Below are 16,889 nucleotides of genomic sequence, written 5' to 3'. Positions count from 1 at the left end.
AAAGGAAAGAAGTGGCTTATAATACACTTACGGGATAGGAAAATCATGTTTGACGCATCATCACGTTTGAACTACTGGACTAATTAACTTGAAATTTTGCATATAGATTTTTAATTAACCAAGGATAGTTATAGCATAGAGAAACAATAGCATAAGTAGATATCCCATGGTATAGGGCGTTTATGTCGCAACTTTTAGTGTTATCTCAAGCCGATAGTTCATGTATTTCTTTCCCATGAAGCTTTATGACGCTGGTAGTCTCTCATATTATGCTGTTCATACACTCTTACTCGGTCAAAACAGTGAATATCGACAATAATCGGCTTTAGATAACAGTAAAAGCTGCGACATAATCGCCCTATACCATGGGATATCTATTTACGCTATTGTTTCTCTATGGTTATAGCCTACTTTCAATTTTTCAAGATGCCACTCGGTCAAGTTTTCAGTTTGTCAAGTTTAAAAGTACACCCTAGCAGAGCACGGGTTCCCTGCTAGGATATAATATTAGTTTGTATGGTAACATTCAAAAACGTCCTTGAAACCCATGCAATAGGAAATGAAAATGATATTGAAAAGCATTGTAGTCTACCGCCAAACTCACCTTAAAATAGTAGTGTTGCATGGAAAATCCAAAGCAATGAAGGAAACTCCAAAAGTTCATAATTACCTGTAAAACGAGAGAAATGTACAGTTAGACAATGCAGTTTTGTTACTGTAATCTCGTGAATTTGGTAAGAGTCGAAATCAATTTTAAAACGAAAAAAATCAATCAATTCGAAATTTTCCCTCAAATTTAGTATTTTTCAAAGCTCAATTTGAAAATACAAACACAACACACTGGAGCTCCAGAGTTGAAGATGTAAAAAACGGCCAAAGACGAGTAGGCTACTGATTAGTCGTTTTTAATATTCTCTATTTTTAATTATTATCAAATAATTCTTAAGCATTTAAATAAATGCAATATCTCAATAATTTCAATCTGTTTTCTGGGTTTTCCCACGAATAAGAACGGTTATTGATTAGTCGTTTTCAATATTTTCTCTTTTTAATATCATCAAATAATTTATCAGCATTTAAATAACTGCAATATCTCAATAATTTCCATATGCTTTCTATTTTTTCCCACGAATAAGAACAGTTCTACAGTAATTTTTGCCAAAATATGATAGGTTATTGTCTGCAAGATGAAAAAGAGATTGAGCACACTATCCAGTTTGAAACCTGGAATATGATCTATACTATAATAGATGAAAGAATTGGCTTATACACGTATGGGATAGGAAAATTATATTCGACACATCATAACGTCTGAACTACTGGACTGATTAATTGGATATTTTGCATATCGATTCTCAATTAACCAGGGATGGTTATAGACCTATTTTCAATTCTTCAAGATTTCATTACTTCAAGTTTTTAGTTTGTCAAGTTATAAAATAGACCCTTGTGGAGCACGGGTTACCTGCTAGTATATTATGAATGAACTACAGTACTATATACTATAAGCGACCATATATTTTAGTGAGCCTAGTTTAGCGATAAACGTTGTTGACTCTTAGGCTAGGCGAACATCAGTAGTAAGTCAAGACAAGACATGATTAGACACGTTTAGTCACAATACTTCACATAGCTGCTTGTGACGTATCTCACACTGATTAGTCATTGCAATTAGACATGTCTTCATAAGCAACTATGTGAAGTATTGTGACTGAAACTGTCTGATCATGTCTTGTCTTGTCTTGACTAACTGGTGTGTGCCTAGCCTTATGGACCTTAAAACGTTTATATTCTGGGTGTAGATGAGGAACAACTCATATTAACTTATATCTATTTTTACTTTCTTTGTCCTATCTTTACTTTACTTTTTTGCCCTATTTACCATACGTAAGGAAAGTATTGCTTTCCGAAAAAAATTAAGGTAGACTACCCCAATTTCTATATTTCTATACGTTTCAAGGTTCCCTGACTCCAAAAAAGTGGTTTTTGGGTATTGGTCTGTATGTGTGTGTGTATGAGTGTATGTGCGTCTGTGTACACGATATCTCATCTCCCAATCAACGGAATGACTTGAAATTTGGAACTTAAGGTCCTTACTTAATACACATACAGAACATGTGTGTACATATAAGGGCTTCGCCCCATCTATGCAAAGTTTAATTCTAGATTCCTAATTATCAGTCTTCAGATACGATTTAGACAACAAAATTAAAGTGGAAAGGATTGAGCATGAAAATCTCTACAATAAATGTTTAGTAAAATTTTCACCTAAAAATGGAAATAAGCTCGAAATTCAAGAAAATGTTATTATTCAATTGCAAACTGTTGGCAACTGTTGATTCTATTGAATCATTCACTGTGAAGCGCGTGAACACTAGCGTCAGGTGATCAATTTTCAGAACGGCAAGGAAAGTTGTGTGAGTGCGCCACACCGGATTTTTTGAGATCAATAAGAGGAGGCACCTAGATAAATAAATGAATAACATTCTGACAGTATAATCTCAAAAGTATAGATATCTAATATCCTTGTAACCAAGTATAAACCGATCGGGAGCTTTGATATTCAAAAATATCATACTGAATGACGTCATCATCAGTTTACAGGCTTGACATACAAAAAACAAACCAGAGCTTTCGGGAATGTTCCGGGAGGAAAAAGTGTGATAACAGGGTTTGTCGTGGTCCCTCATAGACACGGAACTAAAACAAGACTTTGAACAAACCGTTCTTGCCAGCTCTCTAAAAACCACTTATAAACTGGGAATATACAACAGATCCTTCTGAGCCTCTGAAGCAGAGTCTACTTCTTTGTCGTCAGTCTCTCTCTACTTTTTGCTTTTACCCCTCCCGCCATCAAAAACTCACCACTTCCTCGTCACATCTTACTAACTTCCTCTCTCCCTCCAAAACTTACCCCTCTCATCCCTCCAAGATCCCCCTACCCATCACAAACTTACCCTCTCATCACTCCAAGATTACCCCTCAAATACACTCTAACTTACCCCCTCTTAACTACAAGCTTCCTCCTCTAGACCTCTCTCTCAACTAAGCTTCCCCTTATCATCTCTAACTTCCCCACCACCCCTCAAAACCACCATACCCCATCTCTATCACCCCCAACCCCCTCAACATCATCACAACATCCACCTCCAGATGTTTACAAACTTCCGGCTCAGAAATAGATTGTGCACCCTTCTAGAGTAATGCCCGATCTCCCCTTTGAACAATATTCGTCTACAGATGGAAATAAATTGGAAGTTCCATTTGTTCAAATGCTTATTAATAAATAACTATTATTAAACGAAAGTCCCAATTGAATGCTGTAAATCACCCTGAAGCAACCGGGCCTCAGAGTGCAACTGTTAATGTGCGTACAAATATACGCGCCGTGAACATGAGCAATTCACTTTTAATCAGCTGATTATGTCTGTATTTTTACAGAAACGGTAAGATACGCCCTTCTAGAGTAATGCTCGATATCCCCTTTGAACAATATCCGTCTACAGATGGAAATAAATTGGAAGTTCCATTTGTTCAAATGCTTAACTATTAGAGAAAGTTTTTTCAAAAAAGAGGCTTCTCTGAATGGTTCTCGTGAAATTAATCACGATTAAAATTTAACCGGCTTCTGTGCAACCGGGACCCAGAGGGCAACTGTGAGAAGCATCATCACCATCCTCTGTCTTCATGAATAGATTAATAATTATTATTAAACGAAAATCCCAATTAAATACTGCAAATCACCCAGAAGACTTCTGCTACTGCAAATATTGAATAGGAATTTCCATCTAGCTGTTCACCCAATTGTCAATATTTTCAGTAGCAGAAGTCTTCGGGGTGTTTTACAGCATTTAATTGGGATTTCCGTTTAATAATAATTATTAATCTATTCATGAAGACAGAGGATGGTGATGATGCTTCTTACAGTTGCCCTCTGGGTCCCGGTTGCACAGAAGCCGGTTAGATTTTAATCGTGATTAATTTCACGAGAACCATTCAGAGAAGCCTCTTTTTTGAAAAAAACTTTCTCTGATTGGTTCTCGTGGAATTAATTACGAGAACCAATCAGATCATGTTCTTTGGAGAAGAAGGCTTCTCTGATTGGTTCTTGTAGCATTCAATCATGATTAAAATCTAACTGGCTTTTGTGTTTTGTGCAACCGGTCTTGAGTGTAGAAGAGTTCAACTTATAGTCCGGAACTAGAAAACACGCACTAAATACCAAGGAAGTGGGGAGAAAGATGGGGTGACTGACTCATTGAATACCAGAGAACTTGGAAGACAGATGGGAGACTGATGTGACGTAAGAAGTCCTCAGAGCGTCACTAAGTGTGTGGCCGCATCTCGAGAAACTTAGTAGATCTGTGTGAATCTGAACGTGGAGTAGTAAGAATGAATATGTGACGTATGAACGTAAAAACGCAACAACGTGAGAATGCTAGAACGTAAGAACGTCCCGTCGCTGACGTCAGTATGCCACAGAATGTGTAGTCGCTTCTCGAGAAACTGATTGAGGAGTAGATATGAATGAGTTGAAATATGGAGTAGTGAAGGTCAATATTTTGACATGAGAATGTGAGAGTGTCAGAACATGAGAACGCTTGGAGGTAAAAACATAAGTACGTCACGTCGCAGACGTTAGTATGCCAAAAAAGTGTCACCGATATTCGAGAAACTGAATGAGTAGATCTGAATGAGTTAGAACTTGGAGTAGTGAATATGAATATTGTGACGTAGTCTAAGAACCGTGAACGTAAGAATGTCAGAACGTGAGAATGCTGGAACGTAAGAACGTCATGTGAGAGACGTCAGTATGCCACATAATTCATGACCGCTTCTCAAGAACCTTAATGAATGAGTTGGAATCTGGAGTTGTGGAGATTGATTGTGACGTAAGAAGGCCAGAACTTCACAAAATCTGTAGCCGATATTCGAGAAACTGATTGAGTAGATCTGATCGAGTGGGAAACTGGGGGGAAATTCTGATGGGAACTATGATTTGGACGGTCTTAACGGGAAAAAAGTGAAGAGAAAATTAACGAATGAAAAAAGAAAAACCATCTTCTAGCAATTCGTCCCAGATGAAGGATATGAATAGCCTGATAAGGCTGGCCACTAACGACAGGACATGTGTGTCGAGGAAGTGTGAACGGACATGTATTCCAACGAAAAATATATTCACGCGAAAGGCTTCCAAAGAAAAATAGCTATTCAACAGTTTTAAAATAATATAAACAACCAATAACTATCGCGATATGGTGACCTTTAATGATTCTTCAATTCAATAGTTTTCAATTATTATTACATTTTCGAGATTGAGATCAAATATCATTTTGCCTATTAATTATTTTTCGTCACACTGCACAGAAAGCAGTTGTTTTCCAGTCCCTACGTAGATCTGAAAGACATTGTTTGCAGACGACTCTCGTCTGACGTCAGAACAGGGTTCTTTCCGGCCTAGGCTGGAAAGAGTGCCCTTTCCAGCCGCTAACATGCAACTAAGAAAGGTGATCAAAAAACAGCTGATCAAAAAACTTTTCATTATTTGTGTTCATTATTCAATAATTAAAACATTTTTAATAATATCATCTTATTGTCATTTGAAAGAATAAAAAAGTATGAACTTAACCTCCCACATAATTGAACATCATCTTTTAAGTTATTTAGACAAATCAGAATAAAAAATAAAAATACTTGGACAATTTCCTGATATTCAGATTACCTCAGATTTGCTAGAGCTATCACCTTCCACTTCAGCTTTCGGAAGTGCTTAGTAAACAACTATTCTCATATATAAATTGTTTATTTTTGTGTGTGGCGAAAAATAGCGTTCGCACCACGGGCAAAAATGTTTTTCTGCTCTAGGTGCGAAATATACTATATAATTGTTAAAAACTGTTTTCTGGCAATGTTTGGAGCTAGAGAAGGATAGCGCCATCTACTTTGTTAGATGATAGACAAGGATAGCAACTCCAATGTTAATCAAATACAGCCATTACACGGGGACCTAGTAGTAAGGTTGATTAATGTACCAGACATTCGCCCCACCCTTATCATCCAGATGAGACATTACACTCTTTCACAAGTCATAAAGCTGGCAATTTTCAAGACCTGCACAAGGGAATGTACTTTTCTTATGACATAAACCTGGTAATTTTAGGGCTGTACTCTCTCATCTGGAGTACGGGAATTACACCCGCGTGTAATGAGTTAACTAGCTTCAGCGGGGCGAAGTGCATTTTAATGTGATACCAACCTATGCAGTCTCATCAGTTTCCTATGGAGAGAATACAACAGAAATCTTCATTATATTAAAGCCTGTGGTATGGATAAACAAGTAAGCTGAAAATCACTGAGATTTAGAAATAAATTGGAGAAAAAAGATATGTAACTGCGAACCTATTGAATCCCCAAATCAAAATGAATAACTTTATTAATTTCGAACGTAATTTTTATTGTTTTTCTATCTGAACTTGATCACTGCCATCTTTATCAACACTCATTTTTTTGTTGACCGAGCGAAGTGAGGTCTAAAGGAGCATACAGATATACGCGCCGAGAACATGAGCAATTCACTTTTAATCAGCTGACTATATCTGTATTTCATTCATCCAAATAAAATGATAGTATATTATTGCAAAAACTTTATTCAATTCTAGAAGCATAAACTGATTCCGTTTCATAAACTATTTTGTAAACACGCTCACATCACATCAGAATCAGCTGACTTCAAGGTTATTTTACAGCCCTAGGGCCGTAAAAATTTTACCGGCCTGGTCAGAAAACAATCACTTTCGGCCTCCATATGACGCACGTAAACCAGCTCATTACATCCAAGTGGGGCGAAAACATAAGTACGTCACGTCGCAGACGTTAGTATGCCAAAAAAGTGTTACGGATATTCAAGAAACTGAATGAGTAGATGTGAATGAGTTGGAACTTGGAGTAGTGAATATGAATATTGTGACGTAGTCTAAGAACCGTGAACGTAAGAATGTCAGAACATGAGAACACTGGAACGTAAAAACGTCAGAACGTGACAACGCTGGAACGTAAGAACGTCATGTCAGAGACGTCAGTATGCCACATAATTCGTGACCGCTTCTCAAGAACCTTAATGAGTAAATCTGAGTGAGTTGGAATCTGGAGTTGTGGAGATTAATTGTGACCTAAGAAGGCCAGAACTTCACAAAATCTGTAGCCGATATTCGAGAAACTGATTGAGTAGATCTGAGCGAATGGGAAACTGGAGGTAAATTCTGTTGGGAACTATGATTTGGACGGTCTTAACGGGGAAAAAAGTGAAGAGAAAATTAACGAATGAGAAAAGAAAAATCATCTACTAGCAATTCGTCCCAGACGAAGGATATGAATAGCCTGATAAGGCTGGCCACTAACGACAGGACAATTGTGTCGAGCATGTGTGAACGTACATGTATTCCAACGAAAAATATATTCACGCGAAAGGCTTCCAAAGAAAAATAGCTATTCAACAGTTTTAAAATAATATAAACAACCAATAACTATCGCGATATGGTGACCTTTAATGATTTTTCAATTCAATAGTTTTCAATTATTATTACATTTTCGAGATTGAGATCAAATATTATGTTGCCTATTAATTATTTTTCGTCACACTGCACAGAAAGCAGTTGTTTTCCAGTCCCTACGTAGATCTGAAAGACATTGTTTGCAGACGACTCTCGTCTGACGTCAGAACAGGGTTCTTTCCGGCCTAGGCTGGAAAGAGTGCCCTTTCCAGCCGCTAACATGGAACTAAGAAAGGTGATCAAAAAACAGCTGATCAAAAAACTTTTCATTATTTGTGTTCATTATTCAATAATTAAAACATTTATAATAATATCATCTTATTGTCATTTGAAAGAATAAAAAAGTATAAACTCAACCTCCCACATAATTGAACATCATCTTTTAAGTTATTTAGACAAATCAGAATAAAAAATAAAAATACTTGGACAATTTCCTGATATTCAGATTACCTCAGATTTGCTAGAGCTATCACCTTCCACTTCAGCTTTCGGAAGTGCTTAGTAAACAACTATTCTCATATATAAATTGTTTATTTTTGTGTGTGGCGAAAAATAGCGTTCGCACCACGGGCAAAAATGTTTTTCTGCTCTAGGTGCGAAATATACTATATAATTGTTAAAAACTGTTTTCTGGCAGCGTTTGGAGCTAGAGAAGGATAGCGCCATCTGCTTTGTTGGATGATAGACAAGGATAGCAACACCAATGTTAATCAAATACAGCCATTACACGGGGACCTAGTAGTAAGGTTGATTAATGTACCAGACATTCGCCCCACCCTTATTATCCAGATGAGACATTACACTCTTTCACAAGTCATAAAGCTGGCAATTTTCAAGACCTGCACAAGGGAATGTACTTTTCTTATGACATAAACCTGGTAATTTTAGGGCTGTACTCTCTCATCTGGAGTACGGGAATTACACCCGCGTGTAATGAGTTAACTAGCTTCAGCGGGGCGAAGTGCATTTTAATGTGATACCAACCTATGCAGTCTCATCAGTTTCCTATGGAGAGAATACAACAGGAATCTTCATTATATTAAAGCCTGTGGTATGGATAAACAAGTAAGCTGAAAATCACTGAGATTTAGAAATAAATTGGAGAAAAAAGATATGTAACTGCGAACCTATTGAATCCCCAAATCAAAATGAATAACTTTATTAATTTCGAACGTAATTTTTATTGTTTTTCTATCTGAACTTGATCACTGCCATCTTTATCAACACTCATTTTTTTGTTGACCGAGCGAAGTGAGGTCTAAAGGTGCATACAGATATACGCGCCGAGAACATGAGCAATTCACTTTTAATCAGCTGACTATATCTGTATTTTTACAGAAACGGTAAGATACAGATATAAAAAGCTTGGCATCAGCTGAGAACAAGAGCAATTCACTTTTAATCAGCTGACTATATCTGTATTTTTACAGAAACGGTAAGATACAGATATAAAAAGCTTGGCATCAGCTGATTAAAAATGAATTGCTCATGTTCGCGGCGCGTAAATCTGTACGCACCTTATGATACAAGTCGACGGTTTGGCATTTCTCTTAATGTTTAAATGTTTATATGTTGCGCATTTACGGTGAAACGCAGTAATAGATTTTCATGAAATTTGACAGGTATGTTCCTTTTTTAATTGCGCGTCGACGTATATACAAGGTTTTTGGAAATTTTGCATTTCAAGGATAATATAAAAGGAAAAAGAAGCCTCCTTCATACGCCAATATTAGAGTAAAAATCAGACTATAGAATTATTCATCATAAATCAGCTAACAAGTGATTACACAGATGTATGGAGAAGCCAGTCTATTGCTGTATTTCCATAAGGTCTATAGTTTCAATCAGGTACTTGTGGATGAGAATACTGCGTGAGGTCTACTGTTCACAGAACTACTAGTTTATTTTATTCATGACATGACGCCATTGATCCTACAAGTGTGGGCAATAGATGAAGAAGAAGAAGGTATAAGACATAAAGGTATAAGGTACAGCATAGATACAGGATAAACGTTCAGAAATACTAAAAAATCAAATCATCAGCAAGTAAACAGGATGGAGTAGCTAATATCATATGAACCCCAATGTACTCTACCAAATGAATATTTGGTGAAGTTTATATGAAAACTTAAAGAAGAAGAAACAGAGAGCACGAATGAGGTGAGAATGAGACAGCTTCCAATGAGAAAGTCATGTGACGTTCTCAAGATCTTGCCTCCTATTGGCAGTGAGCTATGGAGGTAAAATGGCGACAGACCAAGCCATTGACCAATCAGAGAGTTCCTTGATTTTTGAGGCGTGAACTAATGCTTCAGCAACTTCTACATAAATTTAATGTTATTGTCATGTTAAAGTGCCTACAGATATATACGCTTCGCGAACATGAGCAATTCACTTTTAGTCAGCTGACTATATCTGTATTTTTACAGAAACGGTAAAATACAGATATGAAAACTTGGCATCAACTGATTAAAAGTGAATTGCTCATGTTCGCGGCGCGTAAATCTGTACGCACCTTTAGTTCCTCATTCATTCATCTATTGAGGGAACATTCAGTTGACTACTAAGGTACCACACCAGTCAACAAGTAATTAGGAGGTTTCAAATAAAGAATAAACGATGGATCATAACTCTTGAGAGAAATAGACAATTTATTTAGTATAATTTTCTATTTATGAACCCTGAATATTTTAACCCCTAATAATAGAGATGAAATGATAAAGATTTCAACTGAGAGTAATCGTCTGAGAAAATATTGAAAAGCTACATAAACGTTTCGGTCAGGAGATGATGATGATGATTATTATGGTTATGATGATGATTATCTGAGAAAATATTGAAAAGCATAAACATTTCAATCAGGAAGTAATGATGATGATGATGATGATGATCATTGGAAATTGCAAAACCATTAATTCATAATCATCCTAAATAAATATTATTTTACATCACACAGTCAGTCTCACAAACTTCCAGTGGATTAACAACACTGATAAACAATAATGTGTTTATGGATGTTCATTGGAGGAGAGAAAGCTTTACAGACTTAATAAAATAACAATGTGGGTGTTTCAATAGAATTACAAGTGTATTCTACTGCTTATATGCCTAATTTATTTTGCATATATTTCACTTTAATCTTTATTATTGTCTGGTTATTTTGTATCCTCCCATATTATTGTACTTGAGTTAGAAATTGGTGTAACCGTTGGTAATCGAATAAATGAAAAAATTCAGATATTTATCATGAGCTTGGATTTATTTCACGTTCATTCTACTGCTTACTACTGCATATATTTTATTTTATTTGAACAAAAAACAAGTGAGTTACAAAGATATACAATATAAAAATTAGTTTTTGTATGGTTATCTAGTGCAGCTGAACAGCTTAGAAATTGCCTTATTCTCATATATCAATGAGTTTATTCCAATAAATTGATAAAAGTATTGAAAATAATAAAGAGGAACCGTATCATAGAGTGCTTTACAGAACAACAATGTGGGTGGTTTCATAAAATTACAAGTACCACAATTAAATACAATTTGATTGAATTAAATACTATTACTACTTAAATAACTGATTTAGATGATAAACAATGAGCATGAATTTATTTCACGAGCTTTCTACTGCTTACTCTGATTAAAATACTTTATGCGGATGAATTTATTACAAAAAATTTATTTCTTTATTTATGAAACAAACAACACTAATGTGAGAGCATTGGTAGATAAAATACTGATATACCATGAGCATTATTTTATTCGAAGAGCATTCTACAGCTTACTCACTTTATATAGTTATTTTATGTGGATGAATTCATTCAAATAGATGAAAGTATTTAAAATAATAAAGAGAAACAGTTTCAAAGAGTTCACTACTGAACACGCTCTACAAACAGGTATGGAACCTGGATTATTTTCTCAACTCTCTATCATTAGCTGGTGTTATGTTTTGCAAATGGCCGGACGAGAGAGCAAACTCTGTTTATTTAGAACTTTTCGCAGTCTGTAGCTGTAGTGTGAGAGATACAGCCAGCTGTGAAAATATTTTCCAGCGATATGGTTTAAAAAATCATTAAACCATATTCTGAAAACGGATGAGCTGGACTATATTTAAGCGCTTGAAAGAATCCGAGAGGGGTTGATGAAAATCTAGGGGGGTTGATTTCAGATCTCCCATATGGGGAGGGGGTAGAGAATTTCCCCCTCTTCTGATGAAACTCTGTGGCCTGTAACCATGGAGGCGCTAAAACTAGAGCTCGATTACGGGCTTCGATTAAGGGTTTTTCGGAACAATGAAAAACCCTCTAAAAAAACAAGTTTGATTGATTAACAATTCCCGGATATCAACCGGTAACCCATCTTCCATCTCTTTCTAATGTCACGTTCCTTAATGGTTTGGCCATCGTTTCCATCTTTCTCTCTTCCTCTGAAAACTCTTTGCCAATCTCAGGCTCGTCACCTTCCTCACACTCACCCATTCTCTTACTCTCTCTCTCTCTCTCTTTCTTTCTGTCTCTCACTCACTCTTTTTCTCTCTCTCTCTCTCTCTCTCTCTCTCTCTCTCTCTCTCTCTCTTAGTATATATTGTAACATACATTAATAAAGAACTCAAACGTCATCACTCTCTCTCACGCTATCTCTCTTCCTGGAACCAGCTCGTCACGTTTCGTCTACATCGCAAAACCTTCACTACCGATTCAAACAATTTTTCCAATTCGAATAACTTGTACTGTGCACGGCGGAGAGAATATTGGAAAACGGAAAAAGATTAACGACCCTGGTAAGTGGTGAAAGAATGACTTGGTCGAGGAGCATTAGAGAGGATTCATTCGGATGATGACAAGATAAGCGATTGTCTTTTTGAACAGTGGTTCTCCATTCATTTTACTTTTTTCGATGTTCACTTTTTCAAACGATGCTTGTAGAAGAACTCAGAAGAATGTCATAGCTATGTATCAATATGTTTACTGTTGATACGTTATTCTCATAATATGTCCACTGTTGTAAATGGTATTACATTATTCTCAGGAATAATGTATAATATAATAAAGGAAAAATTGGCTTATAATGTTTTGTAGGCTGGACGTGAGAAACTCATCAACTAGTGGAGCCATGAATTTTTATCTGATGATAAATGATAGTTTAAAAACTATTTTAAATGATTTATTGACCGAGCGAAGTGAGGTCTAAGATTCAAGTCGACGGTTTGGCATTTCTCTTAATGTTTAAAATGTTTATATGTTGATATGTTTTCATGTTGCGCATTTACGGCGAAACGCGGTAATAGATTTTCATGAAATTTGACAGGTATGTTCCTTTTTAAATTACGCGTCGACGTATATACAAGGTTTTTGGAAATTTTGCATTTCAAGGATAATATAAAAGGAAAAAGGAGCCTCCTTCATGCGCCAATATTAGAGTAAAAATCAGACTATAGAATAATTCATCATAAATCAGCTGTCTAGTGGACTATAATACTACCCGTTTAAAAACATCGAACATCTTGAAAATGTATCTTTCCATCAACGTTGTAGACAGTTGCAGCCAGACCTGATAACAGCGCTCACACTAACATTCCGGGACGACACGTCACGGTACGATAGGACAGAAAGCTCTATGTTTATTTAGGATTTCTTCTAGTCATTTTTATTGATTTTTGAGAAAACATAACAACAGGTCAATGTAACTTACTGAGCGCGCGAGGTCTACTGTTCACAGAACTACTAGTTTAAAAACTATTTAAAATGATTTCTTTATTTGTTGATACAAATACAATTCATTTGAATATGATCGGGAAAGAACAACAGTTAGAAATAACTATTAAAATGTAGTTGGGAATAATTAATATATAATTTTGATAGTTTGAATGTACACTAATCTGTATTGTTAAAATGTATAGTAAGAAATTGAACAAACTAGAATCAACCAAGAAACAGCTTCAATCATAGATTACGCTTTTTTTCTGATGTAGCGTTAATTCAATAGGTATGACAAGTTTTTCCTCCAATGTCATAATTATACTAGTAGTTCTGTGAACAGTAGACCTCACGCAGTATTCTCATCCACAAGTACCTGATTGAAACTATAGACCTTATGGAAATACAGCATTAGACCATAGAGAAACAATAGCGTAAGTAGATATCCCATGGTATAGGGCGTTTATGTCGCAACTTTAACTGTTATCTCAAGCCAATTACTGTAGAATATTGTTGATTTTTACTGTTTTGACCGGATAAGAGTGTATGAACGGTACAATATGAGAGACTACCAGCTTTATAAAGCTTCACAGGAAAGAGCTACGTGGACTATAGGCTTGAGATAACAGTAAAAGTTGCGACATAAACACCCTATACCATGGGATATCTACTTATGCTATTGTTTCTCTATGATTAGACTGACTTCTCCAAACATCTGTGTAATCACTTGTCAGCTGATTTATGATGAATAATTCTATAGTCTGATTTTTACTCTAATATTGGCGTATGAAGGAGGCTCCTTTTTCCTTTTATATCATCCTTGAAATGCAAAATTTCCAAAAACCTTGTATATACGTCGACGGTCACTTTGAAAAGGAACATACCTGTCAAAAAATTTCATGAAAATCTATTACCGCGTTTCGCCGGAAATTCACAACATATAAACATTCAAATATTGAGAGAAATGCCAAACTGTCTACTTGAGTCTTAGACCTCACTTCGCTCGGTCAATTATAGTATTTTGTACAATAAAATGAATAAATGAATGACTTGTTATAATACGGTTTGTGATTCTACTTATTTTATAGGAATCTAAAGTTTATTCTATGTATTACCATAGAATAAACAATCTATTAATCAAGTAGCCTTTCAAATAGTATACTACTATTCTATTATCAATTGTTATAATAATATGATAGTGTTGTTTCCGTGTTATGATTATTACCATATGGTGCAAATATTTGTTTTGTCAATTACAGTAGTCTACTCGATGTTTCATAGCTCGTTAAAAATTATGTTAATTTCCTGTAAATAATTCAATTTATTGCCAAAGATTGTATAATGTAAGTTACTAAAATACTTTAATGCAGTGTGATGATTGTAATAATATTGTATACCAACTCAACTCATTTGTATAGCTGTGCTGTTAACAAATAGAATGATTATTATTATTAATCAAGTACAGAAGTTTTCTCTGTTACTACATTATACATATTCATCTGTGAGTTACAGGAAAACAGACTACAATTGAAAAACATTCTGATTTTGTTAGAAAAATGAAGGAGAAACGATAATGTGAGACTATCAGCCGCCAAAAATAAAACAAGGAAATAAACGAATTTCCTGTGAAAGCCGCAAAATCCATCCTCAATTCATTTCGCAGTAATCTTTTGAAAAATAATGATAGAATAAGTGAAGGATTTTTCCGTTTAAAATACAACTTATATAATTTCAATGGAATAACCCTCAGATAGTATTCAGAAACAAACTGGATATTTGAAGATGTGTAATAATATAATGACCAGGTCTATCCTATACAATTAAACGAGCAATTTCTGTTTATATGTTTAGATGTAGATATATATATCTGTATATGACCGGATCTCGAAAACGGCTCTAACGATTCTCACGAAATTTGGAACAAAGTAGGTCTATGATATGAAGATTCGATTGCACTAGGTCTCAACCCTGGGATAACTCGCTGACGGACATTAAAAGGATAAATACGTCCTTGGAAAACAGCTGGAAATTTTGTCGTCTGTCGATACCGTAATGGAAGTGAGTGAACGAGTGCATGTGTGGGATCATCCAGCTGATCTCACGAGAAGAAAAATTTAGCAAGAGAAACATTTTTTCGTTCATTTCTCTTTTTTTTAGAAAACATGTTTACTTCAAAAAGTCAAAAATAGTAACTAGATGCTGTTAGTGTAGAATAGTACATAGTATATTAACAAATATTGTAGCAAACATAGTATATCATTCTGAATCAAATTCATAGTATTTCTATTTGTAATTGATGATGTGTTTTTTTTTAATGTGGATAAATTGTTATTTTGATGAGTGACAGTCGCTTAACCTAGATTTTGATTTGGACTGTAGTATAAATTTGAAAAGGGACAGTTTTGGGCATAAGCCTGTTGTGCCTCCTCATATAACTGTTAAAATAATTGTACGACTGAGAAAATGAATAAATAAATATAAACTATAAATTCAATGTTTCGTTACAAATTTTCTATGCCTTCTCACTCCAGACCACAGCTCGATCCCCCGATATTTTTTTATAAAATGTGGGAGAATTTAATTGTATGTATAACAACTTCAATAACTTGGTGTAATCATCATCATCATCATCATCATCATCATCATCATCATCATCATCATCTTCTTACAAGGATAAGGCTCTATTGGCCTGTACGGCATCCATTTCTTCCTTGGTCTTCCTATGCCTCGCTTTCCTTCGGGTTTGTACTCCCATGCTAATATTGGGAGCCTATTGGATGACATTCTGAATAAATGAGTAGACCAATTTTCCCGATATTTCTTCAGAATATCCAATAGCGGTTCTACATTCAATTCAGCTGTTATGTTGTCATTCCTTATTTTATCCAGTCTACTACAACCTTTGACCGCTCGTAAAAATCTCATTTCAGCAGCTTGTATACGAGATTCATTTTGTCTGTTCAAGATCCATGCCTCACTACCGTATGTTATTAACGGTATCGCCATTGTTTTGTAAAACACTTGGTGTAATCACTTTTAATAATCACTTTTCTGTAGGGCTTCTGAAAGTATTTAAACAAAACACAATAGAAAACATCAGATACTCATCTTCTCAATCACAACACGACTAATTTCAATTATTCAAGATCGATGTATGTTTCTAGCTAGTTCATCATATCCAAATCCAATTAAAAATCCTTCCCTCCCAAATCAACCAATGGTATAATCAAGGGAGACAACGCTACAGAATCATTGGTTGTTACAAACAATGCTATGGCAGATTAATGTATCAGTTAGCAAGTAATTAAATATTCAGCTAATACCGTTCTCTGTACAGTGGAAGTGTAAGGACTGATATGTGTGACACTAATGACAAATTGAACGAGCATAAAGAGACTGCATGATCAAATACATTTGTGTATCATGTATTGCATTTCTGCCAAAGCACAGGTCTGTCCTAATTATCGTCAACCTTGTTCAACATGGTAATCATAATATTGCACTGAAGTGAGATTCCAGCTCAAAAATGGGTAGATTATGATCTGCTTATATTCTTATGATGACTTTTTGTATAGTTCAGAAGTTGATATTGTGGTAATTAAAATTGATATTGTGGATATTAGATAAAAAGACTAAGAAA

The 16,889-nt window shown here is 35.3% G+C and overlaps 1 protein-coding gene across 1 annotated transcript in view; it reads right to left on the bottom strand.

The window, feature by feature from the left end:
• Positions 1-460: 460 nt before the first annotated feature.
• Positions 461-16,889, bottom strand: part of LOC120351973 (Krueppel-like factor 6) — a 117,159-nt gene continuing 100,730 nt past the window's right edge. Inside the window, exon 2 of the mRNA XM_039431286.1 lies at positions 461-670. Coding sequence (XP_039287220.1) covers positions 527-670 — 144 coding nt within the window. The 3' untranslated portion in view covers positions 461-526. The remainder of the gene's footprint in view (positions 671-16,889) is intronic.

The sequence above is a fragment of the Nilaparvata lugens genome, chromosome 6, assembly GCF_014356525.2.
Source record: "Nilaparvata lugens isolate BPH chromosome 6, ASM1435652v1, whole genome shotgun sequence".
Classification (NCBI taxonomy): domain Eukaryota; kingdom Metazoa; phylum Arthropoda; class Insecta; order Hemiptera; family Delphacidae; genus Nilaparvata; species Nilaparvata lugens.
This window is presented reverse-complemented; position numbering and strand designations above follow the sequence as displayed.